This window comes from Tachysurus vachellii, chromosome 20 (genome assembly GCF_030014155.1).
Source record: "Tachysurus vachellii isolate PV-2020 chromosome 20, HZAU_Pvac_v1, whole genome shotgun sequence".
NCBI lineage: Eukaryota > Metazoa > Chordata > Actinopteri > Siluriformes > Bagridae > Tachysurus > Tachysurus vachellii.
The window spans coordinates 9,773,075-9,793,232 of NC_083479.1; the positions used below are offsets into that span (position 1 = coordinate 9,773,075).

The 20,158-nt window shown below is 40.0% G+C and overlaps 3 protein-coding genes across 3 annotated transcripts in view; 1 reads left to right on the plus strand and 2 right to left on the minus strand.

The window, feature by feature from the left end:
- The window catches only part of LOC132863563 (uncharacterized), a 34,507-nt gene extending 31,813 nt beyond the window's left edge, over positions 1 to 2,694 (plus strand). Inside the window, exons 20-22 of the mRNA XM_060896437.1 lie at positions 470 to 631; positions 1,456 to 1,615; positions 1,758 to 2,694. Of these exons, the coding sequence (XP_060752420.1) occupies positions 470 to 631; positions 1,456 to 1,615; positions 1,758 to 1,846 (411 nt within the window). The 3' untranslated portion in view covers positions 1,847 to 2,694. The remainder of the gene's footprint in view (positions 1 to 469; positions 632 to 1,455; positions 1,616 to 1,757) is intronic.
- Positions 2,695 to 2,723: 29 nt separating this feature from the next.
- On the minus strand, positions 2,724 to 11,391 carry riox2 (ribosomal oxygenase 2). The gene is made up of 11 exons (XM_060896439.1): positions 11,282 to 11,391; positions 9,117 to 9,562; positions 8,901 to 9,020; positions 7,792 to 7,920; positions 6,970 to 7,073; positions 6,766 to 6,868; positions 4,474 to 4,642; positions 4,192 to 4,280; positions 3,941 to 4,081; positions 3,337 to 3,480; positions 2,724 to 3,016 (listed from the first exon to the last, which is right to left on the minus strand). The coding sequence occupies exons 2-11, from the start codon at positions 9,558 to 9,560 to the stop codon at positions 2,966 to 2,968; spliced, it is 1,494 nt and encodes a 497-aa protein (XP_060752422.1). The 5' UTR covers positions 9,561 to 9,562; positions 11,282 to 11,391; the 3' UTR covers positions 2,724 to 2,965.
- A 756-nt stretch (positions 11,392 to 12,147) lies between these two features.
- tiprl (TIP41, TOR signaling pathway regulator-like (S. cerevisiae)) lies at positions 12,148 to 18,396 on the minus strand. The gene is made up of 8 exons (XM_060896183.1): positions 18,261 to 18,396; positions 17,533 to 17,658; positions 17,209 to 17,388; positions 17,024 to 17,120; positions 16,788 to 16,919; positions 16,537 to 16,632; positions 15,551 to 15,613; positions 12,148 to 12,760 (listed from the first exon to the last, which is right to left on the minus strand). Exons 2-8 carry the CDS (start codon positions 17,640 to 17,642, stop codon positions 12,638 to 12,640), a joined length of 801 nt encoding a protein of 266 aa, XP_060752166.1. The 5' UTR covers positions 17,643 to 17,658; positions 18,261 to 18,396; the 3' UTR covers positions 12,148 to 12,637.
- Positions 18,397 to 20,158: the final 1,762 nt, after the last annotated feature.

A 20,158-nucleotide genomic window follows, 5' to 3' on the forward strand; every position in this document is an offset into this window, starting at 1 on the left:
TGCTCAAAATCTCACCCACTCATTATCAGACTTCTGCAGTCATTTGGGACTTTGTGTGTGTGTTTATTTGACTGAGAGGTGGTCTGTAGTGCCCTGATAAAAACCCACTCGTGCCTAAAAAAGATATTCTGCATTTACATAACTAGATAGTGCTGACAGCAAGGTCTGTTTACGTGTTTATGTTTAGAGACAGCAAACGTGGGAGTGAAGACGTAGGAAGAGCGTTTCTGGGATTTTTATTTTCTGTCCATCCTAATTAGGTTTTTAAAAGCACCTCAGTGTAAATGAAGTAAAAGCTGAGGTCTAGATAGAAGAAAAGTTCATTCAAAATGGTCATATCAATCATTTTATTGGTGATGTGTTTATGTACAACTGTGCTCACAGCTAGCACTTCTCTCTTGCCCTAGTTAGGAGGTTGGTGAATATACACAGCTATTTGTTACATGACGAATGATTTCTTTCTCCTCAGCGAAGGGCGTATGTGCAGGTGCAGAACCGAGCTCTGGGGATGGCACTGACTGTAGAGAGAACTGGGGAACGCCCATGTCCAGCCAGACTCTCGCTGTGTCCTGCTGAACACTCACTACACACACAACAATGGGTGTACTCACAGTCTCAGTTGAAGAGCAAGGTCAGCAGTGAAATTCTCACATGAATAAAGCGAAAGATTGTTGAAAAGGTTGTATAAACATTTGATCATTTATGAAAAATCCCAGTGACGTCGGGTTCCAGTATTCTAGTGAAAATGTTTCTTATTGCACTCAAGCTGGCATGGTTCAAATTTTGTATCAAATCAGACAGTGCACGTCTGAACACATGCTTCAGTAGAAGAGATCAGAACATCTGACCTTTTGTACAAACAAAATATTTTCCTTGCGTTAAACAAGGACAATATCGAATATTTGCTTACATTTAAATAGGGATATCACAGTGAAGATTTTTGAAGATAAAATATACAAGATATTAATTTTCTATATATATATTCAGGTTGGAAACATGCTATTTAAATATGTATATGTGCTCTAGTTATCATTTATTCACAGATTCAGCTTAACATAACGGACTATGCAGTAATTGCTTTCCTGTTTCACCGTCTCGGGGTCTAAATTGCCAAGTGGCTAAAAATAGAGCTCTAACTATAGAGCGTTATGGAAATTTAAGCCAATTGCAGTGTTGCACATGTCAGCAAAACCTGAGGCATGGATAAGCATAGCTGCTATAAAATGTAGGATCTCTGAAATTACAGTATCGATTCCAAACTTTTCATTTTGATTGACAGACAGAAATTGACAGACAGTGCTACATTACAGTTCCATGGCACTTGTGCTGTGTATAAACCCTGACCTATTTGTACAAGCATATGGATTTGTTTTTGATGGACACAGCAAAGCTTTCCTGTAAATCAACACAGATAAGGGAATCTGCTAAATACTGTAAGTGTAAATGTGTGTGCAGGTGGGGAAGGGCTGCATGTCCGTGATTGGTGGGAAGGCCTGTGTGGGCGCCAGAGTGGCTTTGTGGGAAGAGCATGGGAGACTGAATCAGAAGTGGAGTTTAAATGAAAATGGGACCATCTCCTCTCATTTAAACCACAGCCTAGTATTAGACCAGAGAGGTAAGTCTTTACATCATTTGGACTTAACCAATTTTTTTATTTTTACAATATTGTTGTACAATATTTTACAATAACAACCAGTAATTTCTGATGATTGCACGTCATGTGGACGGCTGACTGGAGCCTTTTGCTCTTTTTTCAGGTGGTAGTGGAATAGACAAGGACCACCTGATCCTGAACGAGTTTTGTCCCGATAGAGCGACACAATTCTGGGACACAGTGGTGCTTTAGTGTTGAAGCCAAGAATCAGTTTCCCTGAAACATGCTGGACAGTTTCAACCTAAAAAGCACTGCCTCCACCCACTTAAAGAGGAACAGGCTGAAAGGAGGTCAAAAACCACTGTCCCTTAAAACCTAGCCCTTAGCAGCCTCAGCAGTTCCCAATCATCATCTTGAGCCTAAAACACCAAATTGTTCAATCAGGCGATGTTTAGGCAGGTTATGAGCAAAACCGGGTGTTCAAGCTTTGGCATCTGAAACCAGACATTTGATGTCCGTGAAAAGCTGGAGATTCTCTTTGTGTTAAAGCTTGGAACAAAACACTGAAGCCCTGACTGAGTGAGGAGGAAACCCCAACAACCAAAACCACTACACAAGTCTATGACTATTCAATGGCAGAATACCTGAGGAGAAAGGAGCTGTGTGCAGTTACTATTTGAGGCAATATAAAAGAGTATGAATTGTATGCTTGCTTGTGCTTGTTCTCCAAAGCACATTTGCACTACAAAGATCTTCATTTGAACAGGAGTGGCACTTTCATATGTTTAGAGCGTTCCCCTTACGCACTGTTACTGGATATAACAAATGATGTACTCTTTCAAGCTCAAATGATGTCAAACCTCCCTTTACTCAGACAAACACAGGCCAAGAGCAAGTGCTTACTTCTCTTAGTCAGGCTATGTACAGAGAATTATTTAAAGCTCGTCAGATCACTGGATTTATCACTGAACACTGAGTGTATGATATTCAGGAAAAGATGTATGTATTGATGCCATGTGCAAAGAAAATGTGTACAGTTAAAAAAAAAAAAAAGCTTACTGTTTTTAAATGTTATTCATATTAAAGATGTATTACATTCTCATGTTCTGGTTGAATGAATGGATGACAGTGAAACATGTCCAGTTTCTAGCCTTTTATCTGTGGACATCAGATCCCAGAACATAACAGAAACAATCACACAATGAAGACAGGAGACTTACTGTGTGTGTGGTGATGTTCTCACAATGGTACTGAGAGGATCCTCACTACACGTCACACAGACACACACACTATCACTACACAATAGCACAGTATGTACCAGAAGAATACCTCTCCTGTTACACACACACCCGTGTCTCTCTCTCCCATGTACTAATTACATCCATCTGCTGACGTTGTGGTTAAGGCAGCTTGGTCCTGTACCTACAGTCCAAAGATGCAAAGCAACTCAGTGTTGTTAATGACTTATGAAGAGTCTATTAGCTGTGGATGTACACGTTCACACACTGGGAGGTGAGGTCATGATTAGATGTGCTGATTATCAGTTGTACACTTTACATGATCACTCCTTTCAAAAGACAGCATAATGGTATTCATGTAAGGCAAATTATGGCTCACAAAATTCTTTTCAAATGGCAGAAGATTGCTTTTTTATACCAAGGAATAGCAAATGTTTTAATTTTTTTTTTTTTTACCCCATCATATAATTTTTATGCAAATATCAGCACATCTAGTTAGCAGACCTGCAGCAAACCCTGTGTCCAGAGTCCCAACACCAGGCCCAGTTTATCAGCGTCCTGCTGCAGTGGCAGATCGGCCACATGGAGTCGCTCCCCACTCAGGAGCTGCTGTAGAGCAGGGAGGTGCGACATGGGGAAGTCCAGACCCTGCAGCACAAATGAAGGGAAACTTCTTTTTTTAAAAACAGGAATGACTAAAGTCTAGACAGTGTGATTATTCAGAAAACTCCAACTGCTCAAGTATTAAGCCTATTACGCACTTGCTTAGTTCATTTATTTATTTAATTTCCATTCACAGAATCCAAATTACTTGTAAAATGTTAGTAATCCTATTAACATCCGTTCTTTTTTCAAACCTTTTAATTGAAATTGTATTAAAATTATTGTTCTCCTCAGACCAATATCTAGTGCTATTTCAATGTTTTTAATATTTAAAAATAATAATATTTAATTGTGGGCTTTGAACCTGTTCCCTACTTGTCTGGACATCACTGAGTTTGGTTCTTAATCACATTAACTTGGTCTAATTAAATAATTACTCAGCTATATACAAATCAGAGACTAGTTTTTTATGCCCTTATCACTATACTAAGCAAGTGTACGTCACCTGTACTGTCTTCTCTTCCTCCTCCTCCTCATCGTCAACATCATCTTCCTCTTCATGGAGATCCTGAGACCCCATCATGTGTGTCTCCCTTTTGTTCCTCAGTGAGTGCAGCACAAATGCTGCCAACTTCATAGCTTCATCCTAACAGAAAATTAAAATGAATATATACATTTCGAATTGTGTCCTTTTTTAAATGTGAATTTAAAAAAAAAAATAATAAAATTAAAGGCAGACAACAGAGATAGACTTACTGTATTGTCTGGACTGGGCTCCAGGGTCAGAACAATGTGCTCTCTGAACCTAACACACACAAAGTCCTCCAGCGTTGGCAGCTTTCCAACTTAAAAAAAAAAACCCAAAAACTCTATTAGCATTTTCATTACTCTGCTTTAGACTTTCAAGTGTAGATTCACACATTCTAGTCCATTATCTGGTCCATTTGTGGCTAAATTAATTTAGTATTTGGAGCCAGCTGGACTTTACAACATTACTGCCACCGTACACCAGAACACGTTGCACACACACACACACACCTGGAGCGAGGTCCTCCTCCTGCAAGTGGTAAGGCGGGAGTCTGTTAGAGATGAAGTCTTTCCTCATTTCAGAGGAACGCAGATCCTGTTCATCCTGCTCCAGTCGCTCTGCTAGACTCCTCAGAATCGTACACACCTGCTTCTTTACCTCAGAGCCCATGTGTGCAGCCTGACACAGACACATCAAAGAGGGTAATGACAGAGGGTCAATGTTAAAACAGGCTTCAGCCATATATACCACTTTATCCTGGCATTATATAAAAGGTAGACAAAACAATCAGGAAACTGGCATGTTATAGAAAACCTGGAAACGTACACACTAGCTTTTAAAAATAAGTGAAAATAAGAATATGGATCATGAATTCATGAAAATTCTTAATGCAAAGAGTTGCTTCTAGTGACGAAGTTCTAAGACAATTCTTAGAAATGTGGGTGTTTTCCCTTAAAATTAAAGGGAGTGTTAAAAGTTATTCATAAAGCAACTTAAACATCAATGAGGAGAAAATGGCTGAAAGTTGAAAGTGAAGCAATGTATTTCCTACGATATTTAATAGAGTTAATAAGATGCTATGTTTATATATTAAGTATATTCTGCCGCTATGGCATTTAGAGATATGCTAACATCTCCAAAACAGAGCCAATTGCCATAGTTGCATAAATCATAATAATTAGATATATATAATTATTATTATATGGCACTATGAAATTACTGCTCTGTGTCTGAGATGTTTGCATGTACTTTTCTTACATTTGTAACATACAGTTGTTAGCGTGTGTGATCGGTGACCAACGTAATCCTGACATGACATAGCCTCAAATATCTTAACAGAGAAACAAATGAAGGCTTATAAAAGATCATATTTTAATATCCTTTCCTTTATATAATTTTTTTATTGGACAACCAATCACAGTCTTCAAAAGATTGTGTCATACCTAGTAACAGGTTTAGCCCCGTCTCCTCTCTAAGATAAAGGTTTTTGTAGTTTTCTTGCTGCTCAGAGCTGCTCTGGGATTAGAGTGACCCTGAATCACTCTTAAGATGAGATTCCTAGTTAGAAAGCTTTAAGCTAAATTATGAGTTCTCTGAGATCATTCATACAATCTTTATGAATTTGGGCCCAGATGTCTAGAAATGTCTTCCTTTAACATGTTTGTATTCCCATGATGCTCATGTCTATAGTCCGAAATGGTGCGTTTCACAGATATCTCCAAATATTTACTTCCCACAAGGGTAACAGTGCTAACAAGTTTGTTTTTGTCCCTCTTAACATCACCATGCTGTGATGATAAATGTCAAATTAAAGCACTATTTGATGCGAGTCTTTCAAAGCCTTGATGCTTACATACAAAACTCTGTCTGGAACAGCAGCACCTCCTTATATCAAAACACTCCTTGAGGTACATGTTCCCTCCTACAACTTGTGATCATTTTATAACCGATGCTTGGTAATCTTCTTAACTTTCAAACCGACTGTCATACGGTCCCTTAATCCAAATAGCAGAATCCAGCACCATTATCAGGGGGCAAAAGGGGTGTTGGCAGTGCAAAAGATACAGATCTGCACCTGCATCTTTATTCTCTACTTATCGTCCTCTTCTCGATAGATCACTTTGTTTGTATTTCCTCATTTGTAAATGATTTTGAATTAATTGCATCTGCTAAATGAATGAATGTAAACGTATAGATGAAATCCCAAAAGGCCGTGCTGTTAAAAGGAAAATAATCCACAGTGGAGTTGTGAGGCATGAAGGTGCAGAGTAGAGAACAAACCCAGTTATTATTTTCCACATACAATACCTGCTGTAGTGTTTATTCCTCTTACACCACAGCGAATTTTCAACAAACGTTAATAAAGTCACGTTATAGTTTTTATCCTTCTATTATTATCCTTTTACATTAATGTTGTGGCTACCAAGAGTCGCTTCCTCTTTGGCTTCTCTTTTTCGGGGAGATGATAAAATAGAAGAAAGGTCTGAATACTTTACAAATGCACTGTATGTCCACACTTTCTTAAAAAATATTCAGCGCATCACCACACCCTGTTTTTGAAACTTGTTCATTGTTTGTCTCGGTTTCTTCTGTTTGTCTGTTCTTTTGAACAAAGAGTTGCTACAGATTACATTAAAAAGAATATATTCATTGCAACCTGTCATGTGTTTTCAGCAATAGTGTCTCCTCCATGCTGACATAAAAAATTACTCAACAATGAATTCAACACTGCTTTGGTACGTCATTCTGCCCAATCAGGAAAAAGTCCTAGATGTGTGTAGAGCATTAAATGCGATGCTTACAGTAAGGAGGTTTCTGGGTAAACCTTGACGCAAGCTGCCGTCATTCTTTATAGAGTCCATCATCAAACCAGGGAAGACGTCCAACACCAAGTCCCCCCATGACCTGAGAAAGAAACACAGTAAGGAGACAGACATAAGTTTAGATACTTTATACAGAAGAAGCTGTGTGTGTGTGTGTGTGTGTGTGTGTGTGTGTACACATACATGATTTGATATGTGCTGAGAGTGAGGTGTGTGGAGTGCTCCACTCCTGCAGGTGTGTCTGCTTGGTGAATGGTTCCTCTGGGAAAGTAAAGCAGGTCACCCGCCTAAACACACACACGAACACACACGCTATCTTTGGAATAAAATGTAGATTTAAATCCATATATTCACTTTAAAATCACACAGGAGACAGAAATAAATCACACAGTGTACAAACATTTCATTAAATTAATGCAAGAATTACATTGACCACAACATTCCATGACTACTGAATAATCTTCAAAGAAACTGAAGTGAAAAAATTCTCAGGGGGTTCAAACACTGGCAATTTAGTCTAAACCTATATTGGTAATGTGAAAGCCATCATGTGGAGCAGGAAGAGCGCTGGAGTTCTGACCCTCAGACTACCTGCAGGTGGTGCTGCGATTTAGCTGGCACTGGAAACATGTTAGGATTCAGAGAACGTGCAGAACGTGTTCATACAACACACATATGTAATATGAGTAGCAGCAGCATGATGTGGGATACAGATGAAATGGAGATGGAGAGAGTACTTGAATTGTGATGAGTGATTCGAGCTGTGTTCTCCATGCGCATTTCTGACCATGAATCTGTCATCAAGCCTCAAGACAAACACTGCAGAGAACATCGCGCTCAGATGTAGACCACATCAACAGTAACCATTGTGAAAACCACCTCAGTAACACGCCTCAGAGCACAACTGCAGTTCACTGCATGATCAGCAGAGGACAGCAGAGTTCACTATCTATGTATCATATTGCTGGATCACATGCGATCAGTGTACAAGCTCTGTGTAGTCACCTTGAGGATGATGTCATGAGTGGGCATTCCGATACGCTCCTCAGGCTCTGTGCTGTACTCACGAGCCAGCGGGACGGTCGGCTTGTACAGGCGCCAGTGCTTCTCACCCTCCAACTGCAGAATAAACACCTACACTGGGGGAAAGAAAGCACTCAGAACACACAGTCATGAACTTACACACTCACAACAAACCTTATAACTCGCATATAAGACCTACTTTTATTTCAAATACTGACAGTCTTTATATTTGCTATTGGTTGCCTTATATTTCACTCTATAGATACTACGTTTATACATCATTACATTGCTGCAATAGCAGAGACCCAATAAATAAAGGAACTGGTAGCAAAGGCTTCTTATTCTCTTTAGTACTAATAGTAACTCTGGTTCACTTTGTTTCATGCCGCCACACTTTAGATCACAACAGTTCTCCTTGCGGGGGGCACGGTGGCTTAGTGGTTAGCACGTTCGCCTCACACCTCCAGGGTCGGGGTTCAATTCCCGCCTCCACCTTGTGTGTGTGGAGTTTGCATGTTCTCCCCGTGCCTCGGGGGTTTCCTCCCCCGGTCCAAAGACATGCATGGTAGGTTGATTGGCATCTCTGGAAAATTGTCCCTAGTGTGTGTGTGTGCCCTGCGATGGGTTGGCACTCCGTCCAGGGTGTATCCTGCCTTGATGCCCGATGACGCCTGAGATAGGCACAGGCTCCCCGTGACCCGAGGTAGTTCGGATAAGCGGTAGAAGATGAATGAATGAGTTCTCCTTGCACTTATTTGCTACAATAACAGTTAATGTTATGTGTTATGTTTTATCAATGGAGCTTTACAACATCATTCAATCAGAATCAATTTTAAATTTTATTTGATCCCTAATGAATGATCAAGGTAGATGCGATGGTGGCAACAAATCCCCCTCTTTAACCTTGTACTATATGGTTAAAATGTGCAACTGTGTAACCAATAGTGTCATTCTAGTTATAAAATGAAGTCTGTCTTGTTCATTTACTCTCAGTGTGAAGGAACCTGTACGACTGCTGACACTTGAGAGTACCTTGGTGAAATAAGCAGGTAAAAATCATAAGAGCCTGAGGTCATGCTCTTCTTTACTACCTCCACGTCATCATAGTGAGGCGGCAGACCCTGAGAATCCTCAGGTGTAATGTAGACGTTGGATCCAACCAGTGACCCGAAGAAACATTCCAGACGCTCCTGGATATGCCACAGCTCATCCTGACCAAACACACACACATCAAAAAGCCTGATCTTTTGCTTATCCTAAATAAAACACAGTGTTTATTCTCAGGTTTAAAAATCTCCAGAGCTTACCTTAAACCTCTGTGGCTGATGGAACTGAATGGTAGCTTTATTCTGATTAAAATCTTTTCTCAGCTGGCTGTATTTCACTCTCCCTTCGTTGTTCATCACCAACTTGTTGCCATTTACACAGCGCAAAATGTTCAGATCTCTGCCGTACTCCAGGCCCTGGACACACAGTTGTTTAAGATCCGACAGCTGAAACAGGGACTGGTAGTAAGACATGAGTGCTGGGTCTGATCTCTGCAGCAGCAACGGTTTCTTCTCCCAGTACTCACGGAAGAACTCATCCACAGTCATGGGTGAGATCAGACTCTGGAAGAGGCTGGCAGGAGAGTCGAAGCACAGCGGACATGCAGGGCTCGAGGTGTCCGTCTTTCTGTGTTTAGCAGCCACTCCCATGTCCTCATCCTTCTTCACGGGACCAATTACTGCTGCTCTGCCTTTTTTAGGCATCCCTGTGAAACCACACAAATTTTAACTACACCACCCACAATTACAGAACAGCAGCAGAATTATTTCCACATTTTTTACAGTGAAACACAATCACACAGAAGAGTGACCGTTACAAACACATCATTTTAATAAATCATTCTGCAATTTGTCTTGTTCAACACACACACAAGTGGTTTCTAAAAAAAAAAAAAAAAAAAAATCAAAACATCATCGCAACCAAGCTTTGATATGTGACATTGTGTGTGAGAAAATACAACTCTAACAGTTTTAAAGATCTAGTAACAGTGACTGAGGCAAACAGTTAAGTGTTTGTATCATTATAAAAGTATTTAAAGAAAACAGAACTGATGGACCTGCGTTCTAGAAAGTTACATCCCTGCTTGTTACAGCTCCATTTCTGGGTTCACTGGCATCAACCAGCTCAATGTCTGTGCAGCACACAACAGATTACTCTTGGCATCCTCATATGAAAATAATTAGGACATAATTCTAAAACTATCCTCAAAACAAATCTCTGGAACTTGATCACAGATTCCTGTTCTGTATACTGCACATTTACTGAAGTCCCTCCACTGGCACCCATGATTCAACTAATCAGATAATCAGACCTTCTTGAACTGAAGTGTGTGTTGGAGCAGGAACAAGGAGGTGCAGGAGCAAGGAGGTGCAGGATTAGAAGGAACAAGGAGGTGCAGGAGGAGCAGGAACAAGGAGGTGCAGGAGGAGCAGGAACAAAGAGGTACAGGAGGAGCAGGAACAAGGAGGTGCAGGAGAAGCAGGAATAAGGAGGTGCAAAAGAAGCAGGAGCAGGAACAAGGAGGTGCAAAAGGAGCAGGAACAAGGAGGTGCAGGAACAAGGAGGTGCAAAAGGAACATGAACAAGGAGGTGCAGGAGGAGCAGGAACAAGGAGGTGCAAAAGGAGCAGAAACAAGGAGGTGCAAAAGGAACATGAACAAGGAGGTGCAGGAGGAGCAGGAACAAGGAGGTGCAGGAGGAGCAGGAACAAGGAGGTGCAGGAGGAGCAGGAACAAGGAGGAGCAGGAACAAGGAGGTGCAAAAGCAGCAGGAACAAGGAGGTGCAGGAGGAGCAGGAACAAAGAGGTACAGGAGGAGCAGGAACAAGGAGGTGCAGGAGAAGCAGGAATAAGGAGGTGCAAAAGAAGCAGGAGCAGGAACAAGGAGGTGCAAAAGGAGCAGGAACAAGGAGGTGCAGGAACAAGGAGGTGCAAAAGGAACATGAACAAGGAGGTGCAGGAGGAGCAGGAACAAGGAGGTGCAAAAGGAGCAGAAACAAGGAGGTGCAAAAGGAGCAGAAACAAGGAGGTGCAGGAACAAGGAGGAGGAGCAGGAACAAGGAGGTGCAAAAGGAACATGAACAAGGAGGTGCAGGAGGAGCAGGAACAAGGAGGTGCAGGAGGAGCAGGAACAAGGAGGTGCAGGAGGAGCAGGAACAAGGAGGTGCAAAAGGAACATGAACAAGGAGGTGCAGGACAGGAGGTTCTCCAGATGCACTGTTTGATTTGTGCTGTTTAAACACAGATGCTACTGTAGAACAAGGTTAGATACGATACACAAACAGCACTGCTTTAGTAACTGCAGTAAAACCATCGCACTCTGTTCACTTTGTCTTAAAAGTAACTCTTTCACGTCCACAGATATTAACACCTTTAGGCGTTAGAATCGATGTTATCTGGATAAACAGATGGAAGAGTAAAATTACCTCCGATAACGATGCCGCTGAACTAACTCAATGTAACAAGTAATTACAAATCGCTCCTACTTGCACTGCGCCCCACGTGAAAGCCGTGTGTCACACCGCTAAACCTCCGACTAGAAACACGTTTCTCTTTGAAGTTCCACAGATTGTTCAATTGAATGATATTTACTGACATGGCGCTGTAGTTACAGTATTGCCACAGCATTGAAAATAGAAATAAACATCGGAAAAGTGACAATAAAAAGAAAAAACAATAAAATAAACAATACGAGGTACCTGTGAACAAATAATCAGTGTTTTGTAGCTTAGCTCGCTTTGTGCACAGGGGCATTGTCATGCTGTAACATCTTTAAGCTCTTGGTTCCAGTGAAGGGGAATTATAATGCATACAGACATTGTGTTCTATTGTGCGTTCCCAACTTTGTGTTTTGTATATTATTGTTCTCACTGAACAAACTATATATATACTAGGAGGAATATATTATGAGCTGTAATTCATTTAGAAACTGCATGTAAACGTATCTAGTGTCTAAACTGACTAAAACAGATGAGCTACATTAATTTCCCCATAGTTATTCCTATAAAAAACATATATACACATTTTTACCAGGTTGGATTTTTCCACATAGTTATAAAGGGCGGTTTATGTCACTCTCATAATGATGTTATTGGCTGTGTTCTGTATCTAGTTTGTTCAGCACACAGGAATAATTTGTGTAATTGCACATACTAAACGTCAACAGCTTTGAACTTATATGGTGAGCTCTTATCACTAAATCATTTTTATTTTTAATGGAACTTATATCTTTTAAAGAAACCACCACACTACACCGCCCACAATTACAACAGCAGCAGAATTATTTCCACCATTTTTACAGAACCATTTTTATTCTCTCAATTATGTGAAACACAAACACACAGAAGAGTGACGTTACAAACAAATAATTTTAATAAATCATTCTGCAATTTGTCTTGTTCAACACACACTACTGGTTTCTTAAAAAAAAAAATAAAAAAATCAAAACATCATCGCAACCAAGCTTTGATATGTGACATTGTGTGTGAGAGAAAATACAACTCTAACAGTTTTAAAGATCTAGTAACAGTGACTGAGGCAGACAGTTAAGTGTTTGTATCATTATAAAAGTATTTAAAGAAAACAGAACTGATGGACCTGCGTTCTAGAAAGTTACATCCCTGCTTGTTACAGCTCCATTTCTGGGTTCACTGGCATCAACCGTCTCAATGTCTGAATGCTGATCTGGGTTCAGCCGTCACTGCGCCTATAGCAGTATTCAGTGTGCTGCAGCAGACTGCTCCGAGATCAGCACTCTGAGGTTTGACACGTCGTAATCTGCGTCACTGTGGAGACTCGGCAGGTTGCTGTGGCTCTGGGAATTCGAGTTTGTCACACTCTGTGAGCGTCAGCGGTAAATGCTGAACAATCTCATTAGGGTCTGTGAACAAGGCAGGAGGAACATTCTGCAGAGAGAAAGGAAAGTGACTTGAACAGAAACAACCACATGAGGAAACAAAATAAATAATAATAATAATAATAATAATAATAATAATAACAGGCATAATTCCTCAAAATATGATGCAATACTGTATACTCTGGAAGATTAAATGTCTTATGCAGTGAAGATTCATGCATCCTCAGCAATTATGCAATCAGCCAATCATGTGACAGCAGGACAAAGCTGCATGATAAAGTTCACATCAAACAACAAAATGGAGAAAAATGTCACGTCTATGACTTAGACTTGGTTGTTTGCATCAGATGGGTATATCAGAAACCGATCCATTGTTCACTAGGCTTAATGATCCTGTCATACTGTAGGTTCTCTATCAGTCCAGAGAGCATTTGGTGTGGAACCTGACTGGAAAACTATTTGACATTATATTCAGGTTTCAGAAGTCTGGCCCATCAATTGATACACTTCAAGTTTGGTCACAGAATTTACATAACACCATGCAGAACCGACGTGATGAAACTCCCATGACAAAATTTGTGATAAATGTAACATTTATGGCGATTACATACATGTTTTGGGAATGCCAAAAATTTTTATTGCTTAGTTTACAGCAGAAGAGAACTAATGGTAGCACAGACTGCTTCCAATTTTGAAACTTGCCACAGCCCGACTTCAACATTTCAAACAATTAATATCTGGACATCTGCTATAGATTTAGTTAAAGATTTAATGAAGTGATCAGTTTTGTGTGTTGACTGAATCTGTGTGTGTAACTGTTTACATTTACATTTACATTTACAGCATTTGGCAGACGCCCTTATCCAGAGCGACGTACATAAGTGCTTAAATCTCTAACATTGAATACATTAATGCTGGCTCACTAAGTTACATACTTAAGATACCATGAGTTTAAAACATTTGTTCAAAGTTACAATGAAAGTGTCAAAGGTGTGTTTTTTTTTTTTGTTTTTTTTTTTAAATGCAAAAGATAATGAAAGAAGTGCTAGTTGAAGTGTTTCCTGAATAAGTAGGTCTTCAACCGCCGCTTGAAAATAGCCAGTGACTCAGCTGTCCGGACCTCTAGGGGAAGTTCGTTCCACCACCTTGGTGCCAGTACAGAGAAGAGTCTTGTAGTATACTTGCCTCTTACCCTGAGAGATGGTGGAACCAGTCGAGCAGTGCTGGTAGATCGGAGGGTGCGGGGTGCAGTGCGAGGAGTGATGAGGGCTTTGAGGTAAGAGGGAGCTGGTCCATTTTTGGCTTTGTAGGCCAGCATCAGTGTTTTGAATCTGATGCGTGCAGCTACCGGAAGCCAGTGGAGGGATCGCAGCAGCGGGGTGGTATGAGAGAACTTTGGCAGGTTGAAAACAAGCCGGGCAGCTGCATTTTGGATCATTTGCAGAGGACGGATTGCGTTCATAGGTAGACCTGCCAGCAGTGCATTGCAGTAATCCAGTCTAGAAATGACAAGAGACTGAACAAGTACCTGAGCAGCCTGTGTGGACAGAAATGGTCGAATCCTTCTAATGTTGTAGAGAAGAAACCGACATGAGCGAGTCACATTAGCAACATGAGAGGAAAAGGACAGTTGATTGTCCATGGTTACCCCAAGGTTGCGAGCTGTGGCTGAAGGGGAGATCAGATCGTTGTGCAAGGATATAGCAAGATCATGACCTGGGGATTCCCATGACCCCAGTTTCCTGGGGAACTGTTGTAATCCCTTGTTATCTCCTCCCACCACTCCAGAAGCATTTGAATAATCAATAACGGAATTCTTCAGCTGTCCGTTTTTGGCATGTCTGTGACTAACATAGCCTCAGATTCTTGGCTAACAGGATGGAGATCCATTTACCTCAATGTTTCATGTGTTTCATTCTGAAATACTTTTCTGTTTACCATGGTGTACAGAATGATTATTTTAATAGCCTCATAGCCTTCTTGTCAGTTCAAACCAGTCTGGCTCTTCTCCTCTGACCTCTTGGGGTGTTTCCTGCGACAGAACTGCTGCTCACTGGATGTTCCACACCATTCTGTCTAAAAACCACTGCAAACTAAATATTTTAAAACCCATAAGCCAGATTATTAACCATGTGAAAGTCAACGTCACTGAAATGAGGCTCTTGACCTGCATCTGCATGCCGTTTTGCACTGCTGCTACACGGCTGATTGCTTTAAGGCGTGAACCGGCAGGCATTTCTATTAACGTGGCTGGTGAGTGTATACGATTTAAAAACCACCCATTAATGATGCAGTAATGTATACTGGGTTACCAGTGCAGCAGCTGGTGGCTGTTTCAGCTTAATATTTGCTCAGCATAAGTTATAAAGGTAAGTGATAATGTATTTAATAATACAGAGAATACAATAGAGGGATTAAGGATTCAAAACAGTCTATAGAGAAAATCAAACATTTAGCATTTTTTATATAAATAAAATTAGGGATGGGGTATCAAGTATAAAAAGACTGCTGAAGGTCTCAGTCATTAGACTAAAAGAAAAGGCTAATGTATATATTTACTGCATATGAAATGGAATGGAATTACAATCATATAGATTTGCTTTTAAACTATCAGTATTGTGATTCCTTTCACTAGAACTGAATTTAAAGCTTAAATGTGATTTCTGATCACTCTGTGCAAACCAAACCAGAGCTCTGCATTTTAGCCTCCAGAAAACAGTGAATTCTTCTCTAGCCAGTGAATCAGGTGTAAAGCTGCTTTGTGACAATTTCCTTTGTTAAACACACAAATGTACTTCCCAGCAGTACAAGGAGTCTAGATTAGTAGCACGTCTCTCACCTGAAGAGCTGACACTTTACTTTCTCGTGAGCTATACTCCCGCAGCATGTAGTTTTTCCCAGCCTGTAAGCAAAAACAGTTTTTAACAGAATTTATGCAACCAACTTTTTATTGTTACTAACGTTCCGACTGAAAATCTTTCTCCTCTATCCATCTTTCTGAAACGCTTCTGCTTCAGTCATCTTGCCTCTGAAGTGGAAAGTCAGAACTTATAGTGATATCATATATGTGAATATGAGCCACAATGTTGGGTGTGGTGTGAGAGATGATACAGATTTTTGTCTTTTGCTGGCAAGAAGCAAGCCAGAGAAGATAATAGAGCGGAGTGAAGTTTACCTTCTCAAAACAGCTGTATCTAGTCAGTGTTATGTTGAACTAATCTTTACTTGGATATACAGCACCACTCCCTTAAAGGTAACGCTTGCTTTGTTTACAGCTTATGCTGTGAGCAGTCATGCTGATTTCAAATCACTTGCTGAACTCAGGGTTTTGTGGACCATCTTGAGTTCCTGAGGAGGAATTCTGAGTCAAAGACCTTTTTTGTGTGTTTTTCTTAGTCAAAAGTTGTAATTTATGCTAAAGTAGCATGACTGTCTTCATACCCCTAAACACAACCCTGAACACAACCAACTATGATTGGTTGCTTTACATGTCAATCAGGCACACTGAAGTATCAAAAGTGCATCAAAAATCAGTCCCAGGGACAGAATCAGTCCTACCAGAGCAATATTAACATTTAATATTGTTTTGTGTGTTAATATACAATTAATATTGTTTTGTGCATGACAAAATGCTTTTCTGCACATTTACATGAATCACAATATCCATTTTTTTTACATCATTCTGAGTAAAATCTAGAGACTGTTGTGTGGAAAAACGCTAGGTGATGAGCAGGTGTTCCTAATAAAGTGCTCAGTAAGTGTATTAGGCAATTAATCTGTTTGTATGCTTTATTTCTTCATTTGAACCAGACAAGCTTTACTAACCTCGTGGTAGAGCCGTGTGTCATTGATCCGAATCATAACTCCATCGACTCTCAGGAAGAAGCGCTGCAGCACAAAGAAACTAGTGGGCATCACTCTCTGTAAAACACAGCAGAGCAGAGTCAGGATTACACAACAACATAGAAATGATCATATTTCTCTCTACCTTTTTTTAGCTCTAGGTACTTATGAAAATAAAAATGTTTAAATACCATTTCTGAATATTACTTTTACATAGAGCTGTAGTCACTCACAATTTTCACACTAATCATAGATACACCATGATCATGGAGCTCATCCTCAAACAACAGCACATCCTCAAAGAACATGATCTGTTCTCGAGCTTTCAGTTTCTCCAGGTCTATCCGCTCTGATGTAGGAGACACCTGGGCATCATAAGAAGTATCCAAAAATTTTTTTAAAGCTTAAGGTCTTGGGTTGAGAGTATAAAAGAGTATAATCATTAAATCACTCAAATCAGCCAAATTACCTTCATCTGCTGGTCTTCACCAAGCAATGTCCCTTTGTAATCTGTTGTGTATGTCCAATCATAATGCTTTACAACCTCCTTGTGCTCAGAATCAGCTCTGCAGCAAAACAGAATGCTGAAACAATCCAAGAAAAAAGAAAAAAGCATACTAAATGGGTTTAACTGACTTTTTAATCAAGTCTCACCTGCTTTCCTGCCACTCTTGTGCACAAGCCACTTGTACTGAATGTTGTAAATTGTTGATCCGCTTGAGGGCATCAATAGCATTGAACTCAATGCCGAAGCCATCGGTGTGCTGAATGCGCATAACGTTGTCTCCAAAAAGCATCTCTGGGAGAGACGGCATATGCATCTCCTCCGCTAACCTTCTCAGAGAAATCAGCAAAGTAACATCAGTGTGACAAATTACCGATTGGGTGAAGATGAATCTAATCTAATATGCATCTAATAAATCTCTACCAATCACTGTTGTAGTTCTGAAGGGGGGGAGATAAAAAAAAGTGTCTCACCGCTCGATATCTTTAGATTTCATGATGTGTGTTCTTGCTGAGGTGACTTTCCATGGCCCAAATGTAAAGTCTTGCTTGCTGCTTTTAAAGCCATGGGATATTGTGGACATAGCTGAAGGATTTGTGCTGATACAGAGAACAAAATCACTGTATTAAAATGTCTATGTCTCATGTCTATTATGCTACATCAGTACTAAAGCACATGTTCTGGTCCTGGAAAACCTCCTGTCCTGCACATTTGTGTGTTTTCCTGCTCTAACACACACTGTAACGCAACATAAAGCCTTTTTAATTAGCTGGTTATTTAAACAGGTTGTAATCAAACTGTTTTTTTTTTTTTACAGACTGCACGTACAGCCGATGCTGCACAGTTTAGCTAACTAGACTAATTAACAACCTCAACAATGTCGTATTTTGCAGTCGATTCAATTAATTCAATCTATTAGTCTATAAGTGAAGGCTGTTGAATTAATTTTAACCCAAAACAGAACTAAACCCCGTCTGAAGATTAATCATAACTGCAGCTGGCTCTATAACAGCATTACATGCTACCGACTCTGTACCAAAACACAGCGCTTAGCTGCTAGCATGTAGCAGCATATACACAAATCTGCGACGCTAGTTAAATAGTTTTTATTGATAAACAACTCAGCAACATAATATCACACATCATGTAAATTTACATTAAACTTGACAGCTAATGTGTAGCTAACGCAGTCAAAATCTACCTGCAGCGTCCACATACATGAAGCTCGACTAGAAAACATTCCCGACGTGAAACTCAAACCAGAGTTTAATGGTTCCACCTTTGAGTGTATGTTTACATAGTCTTTCAGCGCTATTAACGCTAAGAATCTAAAATATATACGTGTGGATATTTTAACTGCTTTTAGAAAAAGCGGCTGGATTAACAGCAGTAGGGTGACTATAAAGATAAAGATGCAGACATTACAGCCTCCTGCTTAAGCACAGAACACTAAGGTGGAAGTTTTCAGTCACGTGATTGAGTTGATGCCTCTAGTTCTTATGCAGAGATCCTGAGAAAATGAAGTCGTTAATCACGACATAAGAAAGGAAAAATATAATAATGCATGGCATCTTAGGACTTAAGTAAATATTGGTGCAGTTTAAATTAGCAGCATTTATTTTCTGGTTTAATCAAGGGCGTCGATTTGGGTAGGGACGGTAGGGACATGTCCCTACCAATATCCAGGGAACACTCAATTAATTGTCCCTAGCAATAATTCGACAAAGCCTTATATATATATATATATATATATATATATATATATATATATATATATAACCACTGATGTCCGTCTGTGTCTTGTGCTTTTTTACTTATTTCATTTAACATTTATCCAGGAATCATTAAATAAGGTGAAAAATATTTTACAACAGCGTTCTGTAAAAAATAGCGCAACTTGTGGAACACAAACGGTTAACAGATCTACCCCCTGCAATGAATCCCGCCTCTGTAACTCACCTCTCTAAAAGGATTGGCCTTTGCCCTTTTTTGAGTCCCGCCTCTCTAACCCACGTCGCTGTTTGATTGGCTTTGTCTTTCTCGCTAATGTGTTGAGGTCGGAGGCTGCAGCTATATTCCGTTGTATGAAGCAATATGCAACGTGATTATGCAGCTACCGGTATGTGAGTAAGAAAGTATTCTTATAACAACAGTTATATGCACGAAATACGGAGAATGTTGTCCCCCCAATGTCAAATAAATTATGTCCCCACCAATGTCAAATAAATTATGTCCCCACCAATGTCAAATAAATTATGTCCCCCCCAATGTCAAATAAATTATGTCCCCCCCAATGTCAAATAAATTATGTCCCCACCAATGTCAAATAAATTATGTCCCCACCAATGTCAAAATCAAACTTACGCCATTGGGTTTAATTCACTAGTGTGGTCAGAATCAAACAAGAAGCTGACTGGAAAAAGTTTGAGGTGAAAAAAAACGACATGCATTGGATACGTTTTTTGTCCCATAAGGATATAAACTTGTTATTTCACCAATGTGCAACTATTATTATTATTATTATTATTATTATTACTATTGGTGTTGTTATAAAGCTGCAATAGAATAAATTCTATTTATTTTTTATTTTTTTAATTGCTGCTGAAATGACAGTCGACTTTGGCTGATAGAATAGAATAGAAGATTTAATCACAAATACATTACAGCACAGTGAAATTCTTTCTTTGCATGTCCCAGCTTTGGAAGTTGGGGTCAGAATGCAGGCTCTGCCATGATACATCACTCCAGGAGCAGTGAGGATTTAAGGGCCTTGCTTAAGGACCCAACAGTGGCAGTGCTGGGGCTTGAACCCTGATCCTTCAATCAACATCCCCTCAACCGGCTGAACCACCACCGCCCAATTTATTAGGAAGCTTATTAGTTTATTAGTTTATTAGGAAGCTAATAAGCTAAGCAGAGCAGAGGGTCAGCCACTGTGCAGCACCCGTGGAGCACTTAGGGTTAGGGGCCTTGCTCAGGGATGGTAGATTGGCAGTTCAGAGGCTTGAACCCCAAAAATCTGATCAGTGACCCAACACCTTAACCACTGATCCCCCACTTCCCTGAACATCCTCATAAACCATCAGTCACATTCAGGTT

What these genes read in the sequence shown, in the direction of transcription:
- riox2 (XM_060896439.1), bottom strand. Translation starts at nt 9,560, where the DNA reads ATGCCTAAAAAAGGCAGAGCAGCAGTAATTGGTCCCGTGAAGAAGGAT. An exon ending in CTCACTATGATGACGTGGAG is followed by an intron (nt 7,921 to 8,900) that starts GTAGTAAAGAAG and finishes CCCCCAGTGTAG; the next exon opens with GTGTTTATTCTGCAGTTGGA. An exon ending in CTCAGCACATATCAAATCAT is followed by an intron (nt 6,869 to 6,969) that starts GTATGTGTACAC and finishes TTTCTTTCTCAG; the next exon opens with GTCATGGGGGGACTTGGTGT.
- tiprl (XM_060896183.1), bottom strand. Translation starts at nt 17,642, where the DNA reads ATGTCCACAATATCCCATGGCTTTAAAAGCAGCAAGCAAGACTTTACA. An exon ending in GTGAAGACCAGCAGATGAAG is followed by an intron (nt 16,920 to 17,023) that starts GTAATTTGGCTG and finishes TATGATGCCCAG; the next exon opens with GTGTCTCCTACATCAGAGCG. An exon ending in ACACACGGCTCTACCACGAG is followed by an intron (nt 15,614 to 16,536) that starts GTTAGTAAAGCT and finishes TTTTGCTTACAG; the next exon opens with GCTGGGAAAAACTACATGCT.